This window comes from Coregonus clupeaformis, chromosome 10 (genome assembly GCF_020615455.1).
Source record: "Coregonus clupeaformis isolate EN_2021a chromosome 10, ASM2061545v1, whole genome shotgun sequence".
In the NCBI taxonomy this organism is placed as follows: domain Eukaryota; kingdom Metazoa; phylum Chordata; class Actinopteri; order Salmoniformes; family Salmonidae; genus Coregonus; species Coregonus clupeaformis.
The window spans coordinates 12,378,151-12,394,634 of NC_059201.1; the positions used below are offsets into that span (position 1 = coordinate 12,378,151).

A 16,484-nucleotide genomic window follows, 5' to 3' on the forward strand; every position below is an offset into this window, starting at 1 on the left:
TCTGAAATTGAAAGAACATAAATGGCACAGCCTACTGGGCTTTTAATAGTGTGGCATGCTGGAGCTCCACAATGGGCATGTGCTGTGGAGTATTACACATGAATATAAACAAGCTTTCACAGGGGAATTAAATGCACGACAGCCACTCTCCAGTTAATTACATGTCTTGAGGCATGTCTTGCTGATCATGAGGAAGATTTTATACAAACAAATACTTCATCACAGAAATTACTGAATTTACCCAAACTGCAGCAATATTGTCTACAGTAAAGAATATTCTATAAAATGAAAACTCAGTTTGAAAGTATGTCACAGATACAGTAATAGTACTGTGTGTACACAATACATATGTACGTTTAATACAGATAAAATAAAGACCTCTCTTTCATTGTACATTGTGTCTCTGTTGTTCAATACACTTTAGAAACAAAAGTGGTATCTAGAACATAAAAGGGTCTTCGGCTGTCCCCATAGGAAAACCCTTTGAAGAACCCCTTTTGGTTCCAGGTAGAACCCTTTTGGGTTCCACGTAGAACCTATTCCACAAAGGGTTCTACCTGGAACCAAAAAGGGTTCTACATGGAACCAAAAAGTGTTTTCCTATGGGGACAGCTGAAGACAGCTGAAGACCCTTTTGGAACCCTGTTTCTAAGAGTGTACAGTCAAGTGATAATAGACTAACAATACCAAGTAATACTGAATAATGCTGCTTATTGCCCTCATGTCTGTCTTGGTTCACTGCCTCTTGCGCAGGTGCACATACAGGACTCCACTGAAGAGAAGGAGCGGTACACAGGACCAGGCCAGGATGAAGCAGAAGCCAAAGTGGCCAATGCTCAGGTCTCTGGAGTCCTCCAGGATCTTCTTACGGTGGAATGTGTAGATGAGACAGGTGGCAAATGATGTGAAACCTGGTAGAGCAGAGCAGAGAGGGGACAGGGAGGGTAAATTATCTTTAGAGAATAAATGTGTGTGAATCAATAACCAAAATGAACAGAGAACTTCTCTATGTTAAAGATAAAACCTTGCGGCCTCCCGAGTGGCACAGCAGTCTAAGGCACTGCATCACAGTGCTTGAGGCGTCACTACAGACCCGGGTTCGATCCCAGGCTGTGTCACAACCGGCTGTGACCGGGAGACCCATAGGGCAGCGCACAAATGGCCCAGCGTTGTCCGGGTTAGGGAAGGGTTTGGCTCATTGTGCTCTTGCGACTCCTTGTGGCGGTCCGGATGCCTGCAGGCTGACTTCGGTCGTCAGTTTAACAGTGTTTCCTCCAACACATTAGTGCGGCTGGGTTAAGAAGCGCGGTTTGGAGGGTCATGTTTCGGAGGACGCATGACTATACCTTCGCCTCTCCCGATCCTGTTGGGGGAGTTGCAGCGATGAGACAAGATCGCAATTGGATATCACGAAATTGGGGAGAAAATGGGGGTAAAATACTACAATAAAAAATACTCATAAATAAAGATAAAACCTCACAAATAGTATACAGTAAATACACACATGAAAGAACAGGGTGTCATAAACTGGTAAATTCTTGTCCAGTACAGTACCTGCAAAGACCTGACAGAGGCCTGTGAAATAGAAGAGCCCTCCTTTAGACATGGTGAAGAGCTGACCCAGGAAGACCAGGAAGGAGATAGAGGAAAAGACTACTGAGAGGACCATCAGGGACTGGACTGCCTGCAGCCAGTCTGGGGGAACAAGAGAGGAACAATGAGACTCCATGTCATTGGGACCAACACACATACACATTGAATAGGACTATATTGAAAATACAAAAACATGCACATGACCATATATAGGCATAAACAGACATAATAATCCAAGGTTATAAAAAGAGACATCCTCAATCCAAGTAGACTAGATATCATAAAAATAACAGAACATAATTTTCCATTTGATTTACCATTTCCATTAGAGGCAGCACACAGCCAGTTTCCCGTTATGTTGTCATGAATGCAGTTAGACCAGAGGTCTGTGATCTCAGCATCGGCCCAGACCCACCAGGACTAGAGAGAGACAGGTTTAGTTCAGTAGGCAGGTTCTGTGTGCATGGCAGTCTGACGAAACCATAACCTGGGTATCCACTTTGGGATTCCATCAGAGCTTTCGAAGTGATAAAATATCCATAAATCTAATTACTGCATATTCTATAAGGTCACGCTGGGGTTTTCTTAAGCACCATAATGCTATCAGTATGTTGATATTCAACATGGTTGTGGTTTCTCTTCTCAGACTTTGATATTAACTACATAAGCCAGGAAAAAGGAGTGCCGCAGAGTCGGATTCTGATTGGCTAACAGTGGAAAGTGTCTCACCTTCTCCATGGTGGCGATGAACAGCATGGCCAGAGTGAACAGATGAAGCACAGTCACAGACATGAGCAGAAGAACCATGATGGCTGGGAGCTTCCACTGAGGCCACATCCAGAGATCCTGGACACAGACAGAGTCTTGAGAAAGTGGCCTGAAACACTGCTCTCTCTCTCTCTCTCTCTCTCTCTCTCTCTCTCTCTCTCTCTCTCTCTCTCTCTCTCTCTCTCTCTCTCTCTCTCTCTCTCTCTCTCTCTCTCTCTCTCTCTCTCTCTCTCTCTCTCTCTCTCTCTCTCTCTCTCTCTCTCTCTCTCTCTCTCTCTCTCTCTCTCTCTCTCTCTCTCTCTCTCTCTCTCTCTCTCTCTCTCTCTTTTTCTCTCTCTCTCTTTCTCTCTCTCTCTCTCTCTCTCTCTCTCTCTCTCTCTCTCTCTCTCTCTCTCTCTCTCTCTCTCTCTCTCTCTCTCTCTCTCTCTCTCTCTCTCTCTCTCTCTCTCTCTCTCTCTCTCTCTCTCTCTCTCTCTCTCTCTCTCTCTCTCTCTCTCTCTCTCTCTCTCTCTCTCTCTCTCTCTCTCTCTCTCTCTCTCTCTCTCTCTCTCTCTCAGGGGACAACATGTACACTTTCATCATGCTCTTCAACATCTGTCTGCAGTGACTATCTCTCTGCCCATCTATCAACCCACAACAGGCATCTCTGCCAGGGGAATTTCACTCTATCTACACAGCCAGGATTGCCTCTGAAGAACATAGCAGAGCTCCTGTCTCTTGTCTGAAACCCCTGTCTGCTGCTACTATTATCATAACTGTTATCATTTCAATCAGGCTAGAAACATGTATGTAGACATGTGTTTCTTTCCTGTGAGTCTTTGCACATGTATACAGAAGTTTAGAAGCAATGCAGGACAAGATTATATCCTATCCTCGTACTGAATGAGGTTTAACATTTTGTTTTAAATCATATCATATGCATTTCTTTTCAACAACAAATGGCTGGAATAAGAGGATTTCTTTAGAGTTATGAATGGATTCAATACATTTTCCAGACTCCTCTAGTTTGCCTATTCATGCTGTTATTGGGCTCCCGAGTGGCGCAGTGGTCTAAGGCACTGCATCTCAGTGCTTGAGGCGTCACTACAGACCCCCTGGTTCAATTCCAGGCTGTATCACAACCGGCCATGATTGGGAGTCCCATAGGGCGGCGCACAATTGGCCCAGCGTCGTCCGGGTTTGGAAGGTGTAGGCCAACATTGTAAATAAGAATTTGTTCTTAACTGACTTGCCTAGTTAAATAAAATAAAATAAAATGGTGGGTTTGATTTCCGCTGGGGCCACCCACTTGTGAAATGTTTGCACACATGACTGTAAGTCACTTTGGATAAAAGCATCTGCTAAATGGCATTTATTATTATATCATATTCCGTTCCAGAATAGGGCAGACTGTGCACTGTTCTTCTGCTGTCTAAATTCAAACACACAACTCAATTTTCCCCTGCGTGAAACAACGAGAGTGAGATTTGTTTCCATTAGATGTATAATGACTATTCTAAAAGGTATGTGTCTCATCACATTCTTCATCTGGTTTGCATTAGGCTTTTTCACAGATGAGAAAACTGTACTGTTTGTGGTACCTGGTACGAATAGGAGCAAACATGATGATTGAGCGTAGTAGGAGGGAGAACTCTTGAGTGACAACATACATTGACTCTAAAAACATTGCACTCTAGATTGAGAATAACAATCTTATTTACTTTCACTGATTCTCAAATGATCTATTTCAAAACACACATAATATTGTTGGTATACAGTATGGCATATTTGCGTGTCTTGAATTCCATACACACTGGTAATTCCAAACCATAAAAAATATTTCAATCCTCTAGATGACATTGTACCCAAAGCTTTATGAGTAATTCCAAGTAATTTTCAAGTCTTTGATATTGCGACTTACCTTAGATACAAATGTCAGTTCCTGGGGAACTATGACTGGTTCTGTAACCCTCAGTACCCCTCTCTCCTCTGCCGCTCCCCTGCTTTTCTCACAGATGCCACTCCTCCCCCTTTACTCTTCCTCTACTCCCACACAATCTCCAAAACTGAGATAAAGACAGGGGTTGGAATGCAGAGAGGGATATAAGGAGAGTTCTCAACATCTATTTCCTCTGCCCTCCCCCAAAGTCTACAGTCTGGACAATGGACAAAAAATTACTATTGACAATCCACTGGACTGGACCCGCCCAAAGTCAGAAACAGAATCAACCACATGAAAAACGACATGTTGTAAACATTACATTTGAAATCTGCAAAGAAAAAGCCATATCTCAGACTGGCCAATAAAAAGAAAATATAAAAATGGGCAGTCTGAGATATGGCTTTGTCTTTGCAACTCTGCCTAGAAGGTCAACATCCCGGAGTCGCCTCTTCACCGTTGATGTTGAGACTGGTGTTTTGCGGGTACTATTTAATGAAGCTGCCAGTTGAGGACCTGTGAGGCGTCTGTTTCTCAAACTAGACACTCTAATGTATTTGTCCTCTTGCTCAGTTGTGCACCGGGGCCTCCCACTCCTCTTTCTATTCTGGTTCGAGCCAGTTTGCGCTGTTCTGTGAAGGGAGTAGTACACAGCGTTGTACGAGAGCTTCAGTTTCTTGGCAATTTCTCGCATGGAATAGCCTTCATTTCTCAGAACAAGAATAGACTAATGTGTTCCAGAAGAAAGTAATTTGTTTCTCGCTATTTTGATTCTGTAATCGAACCCACAATTGCTGATGCTCCAGATATTCAACTAATCTCAAGAAGGCCAGTTTTTTTGCTTCTTTAATCAGCACAACAGTTTTCAGCTGTGCTACCATAATTGCAAAATGGTTTTCGAATGATCAATTAGCCTTTTAAAATGATAAACTTGGATTAGCAAACAGAACGTGCCATTTGAACACAGGACTGATGGTTGCTGATAATGGGCCTCTGTACACCTATGTAGATATTCCATAAAAAAATCAGCCATTTCCAGATACAATAGCCATTTACAACATTAACAATGTCTACACTGTATTTCTAATCAATTTGATGTTATTTTAATGGACAAACATTTTGCTTTTCTTTCGAAAACAAGGACATTTCTAAGTGACCCCAAACTTTTGATGGCATGGTATACATACAGCACATCTGGGAATCATTACTACCTCATTTTAGACCAGTTCCATAACCCTACAGAAAATTGAAAGAGTAGAAATCTACACTGAACAAAAATATAAACGCAACATGTAAAGTGTTGGTCCCATGTTTCAAGAGCTTAAATAAAACATTCCAGACATTTTCCATATGCACAAAACCCTTATTTCTCTAAAATGTTTTGCACCAATTTGTTTACATCCATGTTAGTCAACATTTCTCCTTTGCCAAGACAATCTATCCACTTGAAAAGTGTGCCACATCAAGAAGCTGATTAAACAGCATGATCAATACACAGGTGCACCTTGTGTTGGGGACAATAACATTTGGCAGTACGTCCAACCGACCTCACAACCGCAGACCATGTGTATGGCGTTGTGTGGGCGAGCGGTTTGCTGATGTCAACATTGTGAACAGAGTGCCCCGTGGTGGTGAGGTTATGGTTTGGGCAGGCATAAGCTACAGACAACGAATGCAATTGCATTTTATCGATGGCAATTTTAATGCACAGAGATACCGTGACGAGATCCTGAGGCCCATTGTCCTGCCGCTATCACCTCATGTTTCAGCATGATAATGCACAGCCCCATGTCGCAAGGATGTGTACATAATTCCTGGAAGCTGAAAACTTGAACTGAACCATGAACTGCATACTCACCAGACATGTCACCCATTGAGCATGTTTGGGATGCTCACACAGCGATTGAAGAGGAGTGGGACAACAGCCCACATTCTACAGTCCACAATCAACACCCTGATCAATTCTATGCGAAGGAGAGGTGTCACGCTGCATGAGGCAAATGGTGGTCACACCAGATACTGACTGGTTTCCTGATCCACGCCCCAACCTATTTTGTGACCAACAGATGCATATCTGCATTCCCAATCATGTGAAATCCATAGATTAGGGCCTAATGAATTTATTTCAATTGACTGATTTCCTTATATGAACTGTAACTCAGGAAAATCTTTGAAATTGTTGCATGTTGCAATTATATTTTGTGGATTGTCCATTTTGAGCTCAAAACCCACACTCCCTCGCAGAGACTGAGCACGGTCTTAACATTCACTTTCCTCTCATTACTGTCAGATTAACATACATTATTATTCCATTTGTCAACAGAAAATTACCACATTTATTTTGCAGAGTTGTATCCAAGATCACACTATTGTTGAGTAGTAGAGAAGCAGTTTAAAGTGATCCATGACTTGATCTAGGGGCGCCTGTGTGGGAATGTGGAAGATGTACTGTATAACTCATTGTGTCAGTCTGACAGTCATTGGTCTGATCAGTCGGTAGTACAGTACAGTAGGCTACTGTTGCCGTCAACGGGAGGAAATTACTTCTCATTAGAGACCACTTTTGAGTTCTAGTGAATGGGAAAACTTAGACCACCCAAGAAACCTCAAAAAGTTAAAACACAAACCAAAATATTTTCACAACACAAAATGTGTTTTATTTGAAAGTAAAGCCAATCTGACAAATAAGAATAAATTAATCTAAAAAGAAACCAAATATATATTTTCCCATAAAGTGCACTTAAACTTTAACAGTGCTGCCTTGATGAAATTCAATTCCATTAAACTGATCATTGATGTTTATTTTTTATATATTGTGACGAGTACTGAGTATACAAAGAGGCAGGACGAAGACATTAACAAGGTCAAGGTTTACTTAACAATGACAAAGATAGCGTAAACGACACGAAGCTAAACAATCACACACGTCATCCAGAACTAAATAGGGGTGGTGATGAGATGAGGTGCAGGTGCGCTGGAGGTGATTATGGTGCATTGGGTTTCCATTCCGGTGTTGCGCCCAGACCGGTGGCTCAGTAGACCGGCGAATCAGAGCAACGTAACAGTACCCCCCAGCCGCTGGACGTCAACGGCCAGGACGACAACCCCGAGAACGTTGGGGTCCAGAACGTCACCTGCCGGAACCCAGCTCCTCTCCTCAGGACCATACCCCTCCCAGTCCACCAGGTAATGGAGCCGTCCCCCACGGAACCAGCAGGTCAATGTCCAGTGGCGGAGGAGGCTTCCCCCGGGGGACGGCATCCACCAGAGGACCAGGAACCACCGGCCTGAGGAGAGACACATGAAAAGTGGGTGAGACATGGTAGTGAGGGGGAAGGAGCAGCCGGTATGATGCCTAATTTATCCGCCAGAGGACCTTAAAACGGCCCCACAAACTGGGATCTCCGTTTCTTGCAGGGCAAGTGGAGAGGGAGGGTTTTTGTGGACAGCCAGACAATCCCCAGGTTGGAATACAGGGAGGAGTGAACGAGGGAGTTCTGGGCATATTCTGCCCAGGGAAGAAACCTCGCCCACTCACCCTGCCGGTCCTGACAGTGGCAACGAAGAAACCTCCCCAGCTCCTGGTTCATGCGCTCCACCTGCCCATTCGACTGAGGCCTATACCCGGAAGTGAGGCTGGCCATGACCCAATCTTCTCCAGGAAAGCCTTCCACACTCAGGAGGTGAATTGGGGGCCATAGTCCGAGACAATGTCCTCTGGAGGTCTATGATGCCGGAAGACCTGTTGGAACAGGACCTCAGTGACCTGGAGAGCAGAAGGAAGACCAGTTAGTGGCAAAAAATGGCGTCAGAACGTGGAAGGTCGGTGACAAAGTCTATGGACAGGTGTGACCAAGGTTGCTGAGGCACTGGGAGAGGAACTAGTTTGCCTGCCGGGGCGTTCCGAGGGGTCTTCATTTGGGCACATACGGAACAGGAGTTGACGTAGCGGGAGACATCAGAAGCCAAGGTGGGCCACCAGTATTTTGGGGCTAGAGAAGGCAGGGTGCGCGTAATACCAGAGTACCCTGCCGTAAGGGTGGTGTGCGCCCAGATCAGCAGGCGGTCACGGACACTGGTGGGTACATACACGCGCCCCGGAGGGGCGTTGACAGGCGCCACATCCCAAATGACAGGAGCAATGATGAGAGACGAGGGCAGGATAGGACCCCCCAGATCCTTCCTTTCTCCGGTATGGTGCATCCTGGAGAGTGCGTCGGCCTTCACATTCTGGGATCCTGGGTGGTAGGACAGAATGGATTGGAAGCGATTGAGAAATTGGGCCCACCTGGCTTGACGAGAGTTCATCCGTGTCGCTGCCCGTATGTGCTCCATATTCCGGAGGCCAGTAAGAATCTGGAATGGATGGACTGCGCCCTCCAGCCAGTCTTTCCATTCCTCCAGAGCGAGGACCTCCGCCAACAGCTCCCTGTCTCCAACGCCATAGTTCCTCTCTGCAGGGGTAAGCTTTCTAGAGAAAAAGGCACAGGGATACATTTTCTCTTGCTTACCGTGCCGCTGGGAGAGGACCGCACCCACGCCCTCCTCCGATGCTTCCACCTCCAGGATGAAAGGACGAGATGGATCTGGGTGTTTTAGGATGGGCGCTGTGGTGAACCTCTCCTTCAGCCTCTTGAAGGCAGCGTCAGCCTCAGGGTTCCAGGCCAGCTTCTGAGGCCCACCCTTAAGGAGAGGTGAGCAGGGCAGCTATGGAGCTGAAGGGCCTGATGAAACGCCAGTAGAAATTAGCGAAGCCCAGGAAGCTCTGTAGGCCCTTGATGGTGGTGGGAACTGGCCATGACCTGACGGCATCCATCTTCACCCTTTCCATGAACACTCCCTGAGGACTGATCCGGTGGAGTAGGACAGCTCGGACGTCCCTGACGTGCTCCTTGAACGTAACCGAGTAGATCAGGATATCGTAAATGTACACCACCTGTCTACTCAGCATGTCCCGGAAACATGTCATTGACGAAGGACTGACACGTGGCCTTTAATGAAGAGAAGACGTCGGAGAGATGTGCGTACTCACGTGGAATGTTGGGCTGGAGGGCGGACTCCAGACTCTCCACTGACGTGGAACAACAAACCACCGGCAAGCAGGTCTTCCGGCATGAGGTGGACCAGGCTGTGATCCTCTTGGTGCTCCAATTGAGGGAGGGGTTGTGTAGTCTGAGCCAGGGCAATCCCAAGACGATCCGGTGAAGGGGTGACGTGACGATGTGGAATGACAGCTCCTCGTGGTATGGGAATGGTGATGGGGAGAGTGACGTGCGTAATGGTGCCTGATCCAAGGGGTTTATTGTCCAGTGAGGTGACGTGTAGCGGAGATGGCAGTGGCACCGTGGGCAACCCCCATTCAGAGACCAGCTCCCTATCTATAAGGTTCCCCGCTGATCCGGAATCTATCATTGCGGTAAATATGGAAGAGAAGGAATAACCAGTCACCGTTATGGGAACTAAAAACAATGGTTTTGTGATAGGAGCTGAGATAACTCACGGAGCGGCGACAGGAGTCATACCGCCTAGATAGGAGCCACCAGAGATCTGTGGTCCGTGGTGGTGTAGGAGGTGCTGCCCACCTCCATGGGTGAGGACTCGGAAGCAGGGCGGCTTCCATAGCTCAGATGGGGTGAGCGTCGAGGCTCCGGGAGGTGTTGGGAACGCAGTCTCTCTCTCAACATGTGCTGGTCGAGGCACTGTGATTCTGTGACGAGTACGGAGTATACAAAGAGGCAGGACACAGACGCAGGAATTAACAAGGTCAAGGTTTACTTAACAATGACAAAGAGAAATAACAAAGATAGCGTAAACAACAAGAAGCTAAACAATCACACACTACATCATCCAGAACAGTCCAGGGCTAAATAGGGGTGGTGATGAGATGATGAGGTGCAGGTGTGCTGGAGGTGATTAGGGTGAGTTGGGTTTCCATTCCGGTGTTGCCAAGATGGTGCGCCCAGACCGGTGGCTCAGTAGACCGGCGAATCAGAGCGCCGGAGGGGAGCAACGGGAGGAGACGTGACATATATACAGTACCAGTCAAAGGTTTGGACACACCTACTCATTCAAGGGTTTTTCTTAATTTTTACTATTTTCTACATTGTAGAATAATAGTGAAGACATCAAAAATATGAAATAACACATATGGAATCATGTAGTAACCAAAAAAGTGTTAAACAAATCAAAATATATATTTACTTTAAATAGCCACCCTTTGCCTTGATGACACCTTTGCACACTCTTGGCATTCTCTCAACCAGCTTCATGAGGTAGTCACCTGGAATGCATTTCAATTAACAGGTGTGCCTTGTTAAAAGTTAATTTGTGGAATTTCTTTCCTTCTTAATGAATTTTAGCCAATCAGTTGTGTTGTGATAAGGTAAGGGGGTATACAGAAGATAGCCCTATTTGGTAAAAGACCAAGTCCATATTATGGCAACAACAGCTCAAATAAGCAAAGTAAGCGACAGTCCATCATTACTTTAATACATGAAGGTCAGTCAATGCGGAAAATTCAAAGAACTTTTAAAGTTTATTTAAGTGCAGTCGCAAAAACAATCAAGCGCTATGATGAAACTGGCTCTCATGAGGTCTGCCACAGGAAAGGAAGACCCAGAGTTACCTCTGCTGCAGAGGATAAGTTAATTAGAGGTACCATCCTCATAAATTGCATTCCAAATAAATGCTTCACAGAGTTCAAGTAACAGACACGTCTCAACATCAACTGTTCAGAGGAGACTGCGTGAATCAGGCCTTCATGGTCAAATTGCTGCAAAGAAACCACTACTAAAGGACACCAATAAGAAGAAGAGACTTGCTTGGGCCAAGAAACACGAGCAATGGACATTAGACTGGTGGAAATTTGTCCTTTGGTCTGGAGCCCAAATTTGAGATTTTTGGTTCCAACCGCCGTGTCTTTGTAAGACGCGGTGTGGGTGAACGGATGATCTCCTTATGGTCTTCTAACCAAGATGGCGTAGCAGTGCGGTCGCTTTTATTTCATCGTCCTGTGTAAATATCCCGTTTCTTGTTTTTTTTTGTGTCTATTTTGTATATATTTCTCAATTTTTTTACTCTCATTCTTTAACTAAATATACTTTCCTGCAACCCGCCTCACCCAACGTGGAAAGGATTCTATTATTTCTTTATAACTTTCATCAAGAACCGTAAGCTGAAACGAGTGTAGCCGCAATCTGAATGGCTACCTGCTATTAGTCAACGTTAGCGTCTTCACCACTGTCCGTGGCCTACACTATCCACCAGCCAGCTCTAGCTCTAGCCTGGACAATTCGTCGGCCAGTCTGCACAGCGTGCTATCGACCCAGCGTGCTATCGACCCAGAGCTTATTGGACTTTCTGCCGGAATCACTGGACCCTAGCGCCGGATCATCACAATCAGCTAGCTAGCTGCAACCTGTTGTTGGCTGATTACCATTGCCCTATAGCAAGCACCAGTTAGCCTTGAGCTAGCCTCAGGCCCATCTCCCGGCTATCTACCTCTCTGTCAACCGGACGGGACCTCCTAGTGTTGACACTGAGCCCCGCCGATCCAACACGACTGGTTTGCCGACGAAATAGTCTGATGTGGTTTCAACAGGCTTCCCGTTGCGACGACCACGAAGATCCATCTGCCAGCCCCGGCCCGCTAGCACACGCAAACTACAACTGTGCTCCCTGCTAGCTGTGCTGAAGCACCAATTTGAACTGCTCTCGGACTCACATATTGCTGTTCACTGGACCTTATGATCACTCAGCTGCACAGCTGATGCCTGCTGGACTGTTCCTTTACACGGTACCCTGTCCTGTTTATTCTGTTTAGTCTTAGCCCACACGTTATCGCTATTTCCAGTTGTGTCTTAGCTCTCTCTAATAACACCTGTGACTGCTTTATGCCTCTCTCCCATGTCAATTATGCCTTGCTTATTGCTGTTTGGGTTAGTTCTTATTATACAATTTCACTGTAGAACCCCTAGTCCCTCTCAAACTGCCTCATATAGTTCCTTTGTTCCACCCCCATACACGCCGAGACCGGCTCAATCGATGCCTCCAATGACGCTATCTCTTTCATTGTTACCCAACGCTTAGGGTTACCTGAACTGTACTCATATCCTTCCATATCCTTTTCTGTACATAATGCCCTGAATCTTTTCTACAACGCCCGGAGAACTGCCCCCTTTATTCTATGTACCCAACGCACTAGAAGACCAGTTCTTAAAGCCTTTAGTCGTATCCTTATTCTAGTCCTCCTCTGTTCCTCTGGTGATGTAGAGGCTAACCCAGGCCCTGCAGCCCCCAGTATCACTCCTACTCCCCAGGAGCTATCATTTGTTGACTTCTGTAACCGTAAAAGTCTTGGTTTTCTGCACATAAATATCAGAAGCCTCCTTCCTAAGTTTGAGTTATTCACTGCGTTAGCACACTCCGCCAACCCTGATGTTCTAGCAGTGTCTGAATCCTGGCTTAGGAAGGCCACCAAAAATTCTGAAATTTCCATCCTCAACTATAACATTTTCCGTCTAGATAGAACTGCCAAAGGGGGTGGAGTTGCAATCTACTATAGAGATAGCCTGCAGAGCTCCATCATACTATCCAGGTCTGTGCCCAAACAGTTTGAGCTTCTACTTCTAAAAATCCACCTTTCCAGAAATAAATCTCTCACTGTTGCCGCTTGCTACAGACCCCCCTCAGCCCCCAGCTGTGCCCTGGACACCATATGTGAATTGATTGCCCCCCATCTATCCTCAGAGTTCGTACTGCTTGGTGACCTAAATTGGGATATGCTTAACACCCCGGCCATCCTACAATCTAAACTAGAGGCCCTCAATCTCACACAAATTATCAACGAACCTACCAGGTACAACCCTAAATCCGTAAACATGGGTACCCTCATAGATATCATCCTGACTAACTTACCCTCTAAATACACCTCCGCTGTCTTCAACCAGGATCTCAGCGATCACTGCCTTATTGCCTGCGTCCGTAACGCGTCCGCGGTCAAACGACCACCCCTCATCACTGTCAAACGCTCCCAAAAACACTTCAGCGAGCAGGCCTTCCTAATTGACCTGGCCCAGGTATCCTGGATGGATATAGATCTCATTCCGTCAGTAGAGGATGCCTGGTTGTTCTTTAAAAGTAATTTCCTCTCAATCTTAAATAGACATGCCCCATTCAAAAAATTCAGAACTAAGAACAGATATAGCCCCTGGTTCTCCTCAGACTTGACTGCCCTTGACCAGCACAAAAACATCCTGTGGCGTACTGCATTAGCATCAAATAGCCCCCGCGATATGCAACTTTTCAGGGAAGTTAGGAACCAATATACACAAGCAGTTAGGAAAGCAAAGGCTAACTTTTTCAAACAGAAATTTGCATCCTGTAGCACTAACTCCAAAAAGTTTTGGGACACTGTAAAGTCCATACAAAATAAGAGCACTTCCTCCCAGCTGCCCACTGCACTGAGGCTAGGAAACACTATCACCACCGATAAATCTACAATAATCGAGAATTTCAACAAGCATTTTGCTACGGCTGGCCATGCTTTCCACCTGGCTACCACTACCCCGGCCACCAGCTCTGCACCCTCCGCTGCAACTTGCCCATGCCCCCCCGCTTCTCCTTCACACAAATCCAGACAGCTGATGTTCTAAAAGAGCTGCAAAATCTGGACCCCTACAAATCATCTGGGCTAGACAATCTGGACCCTTTCTTTTCTAAAACTAGCCGCGAAATTGTCGCAACCCCCTATTACTAGCCTGTTCAACCTCTCTTTCGTAACGTCTGAGATCCCCAGAGATTGGAAAGCTGCCGCGGTCATCCCCCTCTTCAAAGGGGGTGACACTCTAGATCCAAACTGTTACAGACCCATATCCATCCTGCCCTGCCTTTCAAAAGTTTTTGAAAGCCAAGTCAACAAACAGATCACCGACCATTTCGAATCCCACCGTACCTTCTCCGCTATGCAATCCGGTTTCCGAGCTGGTCATGGGTGCACTTCAGCCACGCTCAAGGTCCTAAACGATATTATAACCGCGATCGATAATAGACAGTACTGTGCAGCCGTTTTCATTGACCTGGCCAAGGCTTTCGACTCTGTCAACCATCGCATTCTTATTGGCAGACTAAATAGCCTTGGTTTCTCAAATGACTGCCTCGCCTGGTTCACCAACTACTTCTCAGATAGAGTTCAATGTGTCAAATCGGAGGGCCTGTTGTCTGGACCTATGGCAGTCTCTATGGGGGTGCCACAGGGTTCAATTCTTGGGCCGACTCTTTTCTCTGTGTATATCAATGACGTCGCTCTTGCTACTGGTGACTCTCAGATCCACCTATACGCAGACGACACCATTTTGTATACATCTGGCCCTTCATTGGACACTGTGTTAACAAACCTCCAAACGAGCTTCAATTCCATACAACACTCCTTCAGTAGCCTCCAACTGCTCTTAAACACTAGTAAAACTAAATGCATGCTCTTCAACCGAACGCTGCTTGCACCCGCCCACCCGACTAGAATCACTACTCTCGACGGGTCTGACCTAGAGTATGTGGACAACTACAAATATCTAGGTGTCTGGTTAGACTGTAAACTCTCCTTCCAGACTCACATTAAGAATCTCTAATCCAAAGTTAAATCTAGAATCGGTTTCCTATTTCGCAACAAAGCCTCCTTCACTCATGCTGCCAAACATGCCCTCGTAAAACTGACTATCCTACCGATCCTTGACTTCGGCGATATCATTTACAAAATAGCCTCCAACACTCTACTCAGCAAATTGGATGTAGTCTATCACAGTGCCATCCGTTTTGTCTCCAAAGCCCCATATAATACCCACCACTGTGACCTGTACGCTCTTGTTGGCTGGTCCTCACTACATATTCGTCGCCAAACCCACTGGCTCCAGGCCATCTATAAATCACTGCTAGGCAAATCCCCGCCTTATCTTAGCTCATTGGTCACCATAGCAACACCCACCCGTAGTGTGCGCTCCAGCGGGTATATCTCACTGGTCATCCCCAAAGCCAACACCTCCTTTGGCCGCAATTCCTTCCAGTTCTCTGCTGCCAATGACTGGAACAAATTGCAAAAATCTCTGAAGCTGGAGACACTTATCTCCCTCACTAACTTTAAGCATCAGTTGTCAGAGCACCTTACCGATCACTGCACCTGTACACAGCCCATCTGAAATTAGCCCGCCCAACTACCTCATCCCTATATTGTTATTTATTTTGCTCATTTGTACCCCAGTATCTCTATTTGCACATCATCTCTTGCACATCTATCATTCCAGTGTTAATACTAATTGTAATTATTTTGCACTATAGCCTATTTTATTGCCTTACCTCCATAACTTGCTAAATTTGCACACTGTATATTATATGTATTTCTGTTGTATTTTTGACTTTGTTTTGTTTTACCCCATATGTAACTCTTTGTTGTTGTTTTTATCGCACTGCTTTGCTTTATCTTGGCCAGTCGCAGTTGTAAATGAGAACTTGTTCTCAACTGGTTTACCTGGTTAAATAAAGGTTAAATTAAAAAATTAAAAATAAATTATGTGTATTTCCCACCGTAAAGCATGGAGGAGGAGGTGTTATGGTGTTGGGGTGCATTGCTTTTGACACTGTCTGTTATTTATTTAGAATTCAAGGCACACTTAACCAGCATGGCTACCACAGCATTCTGCAGCGATACACCATCCTATATGGTTTGGGCTTAGTGGGACTATCATTTGTTTTTCAAAGGACAATGACCCAACACACCTCCAGGCTGTGTAAGGGCTATTTTACCAAGAAGGAGAGTGATGGAGTGCTGCATCAGATGACCTGGCCTCCACAATCCCCCGACCTCAACCCAATTGAGATGGTTTGGGACGAGTCGGACCGCACAGTGAAGGAAAAGCAGCCAACAAGTGCTCAGCTTATGTGGGAACTCCTTCAAGCTTCCTGCCATCCAGGACCTCTATACCAGGCAGTGTCAGAGGAAGGCCCTGAAAATTATCAAAGAATCCAGTCACCCTAATCATAGACTGTTCTCTCTGCTACCGCACGGCAAGCGGTACCGGAGCGCCAAGTCTAGGTCCAAAAGGCTTCCCTACAGCATCTACTCCCAAGCCATAAAACTCATGAACAGCTAATAATGGCTACCCGGACTATTTGCATTGCCCTTCCACCCCACCCCAACCCTTTCTTTTACGCTGCT

The 16,484-nt window shown here is 45.9% G+C and overlaps 1 protein-coding gene across 1 annotated transcript; it reads right to left on the minus strand.

Moving 5' to 3' along the window:
* Positions 1 to 586: 586 nt before the first annotated feature.
* LOC121575813 (epithelial membrane protein 3) lies at positions 587 to 4,387 on the minus strand. Its single transcript, XM_041889104.2, has 5 exons — positions 4,262 to 4,387; positions 2,323 to 2,439; positions 1,911 to 2,013; positions 1,555 to 1,695; positions 587 to 911 (listed from the first exon to the last, which is right to left on the minus strand). Exons 2-5 carry the CDS (start codon positions 2,428 to 2,430, stop codon positions 736 to 738), a joined length of 528 nt encoding a protein of 175 aa, XP_041745038.2. The 5' UTR covers positions 2,431 to 2,439; positions 4,262 to 4,387; the 3' UTR covers positions 587 to 735.
* Positions 4,388 to 16,484: the final 12,097 nt, after the last annotated feature.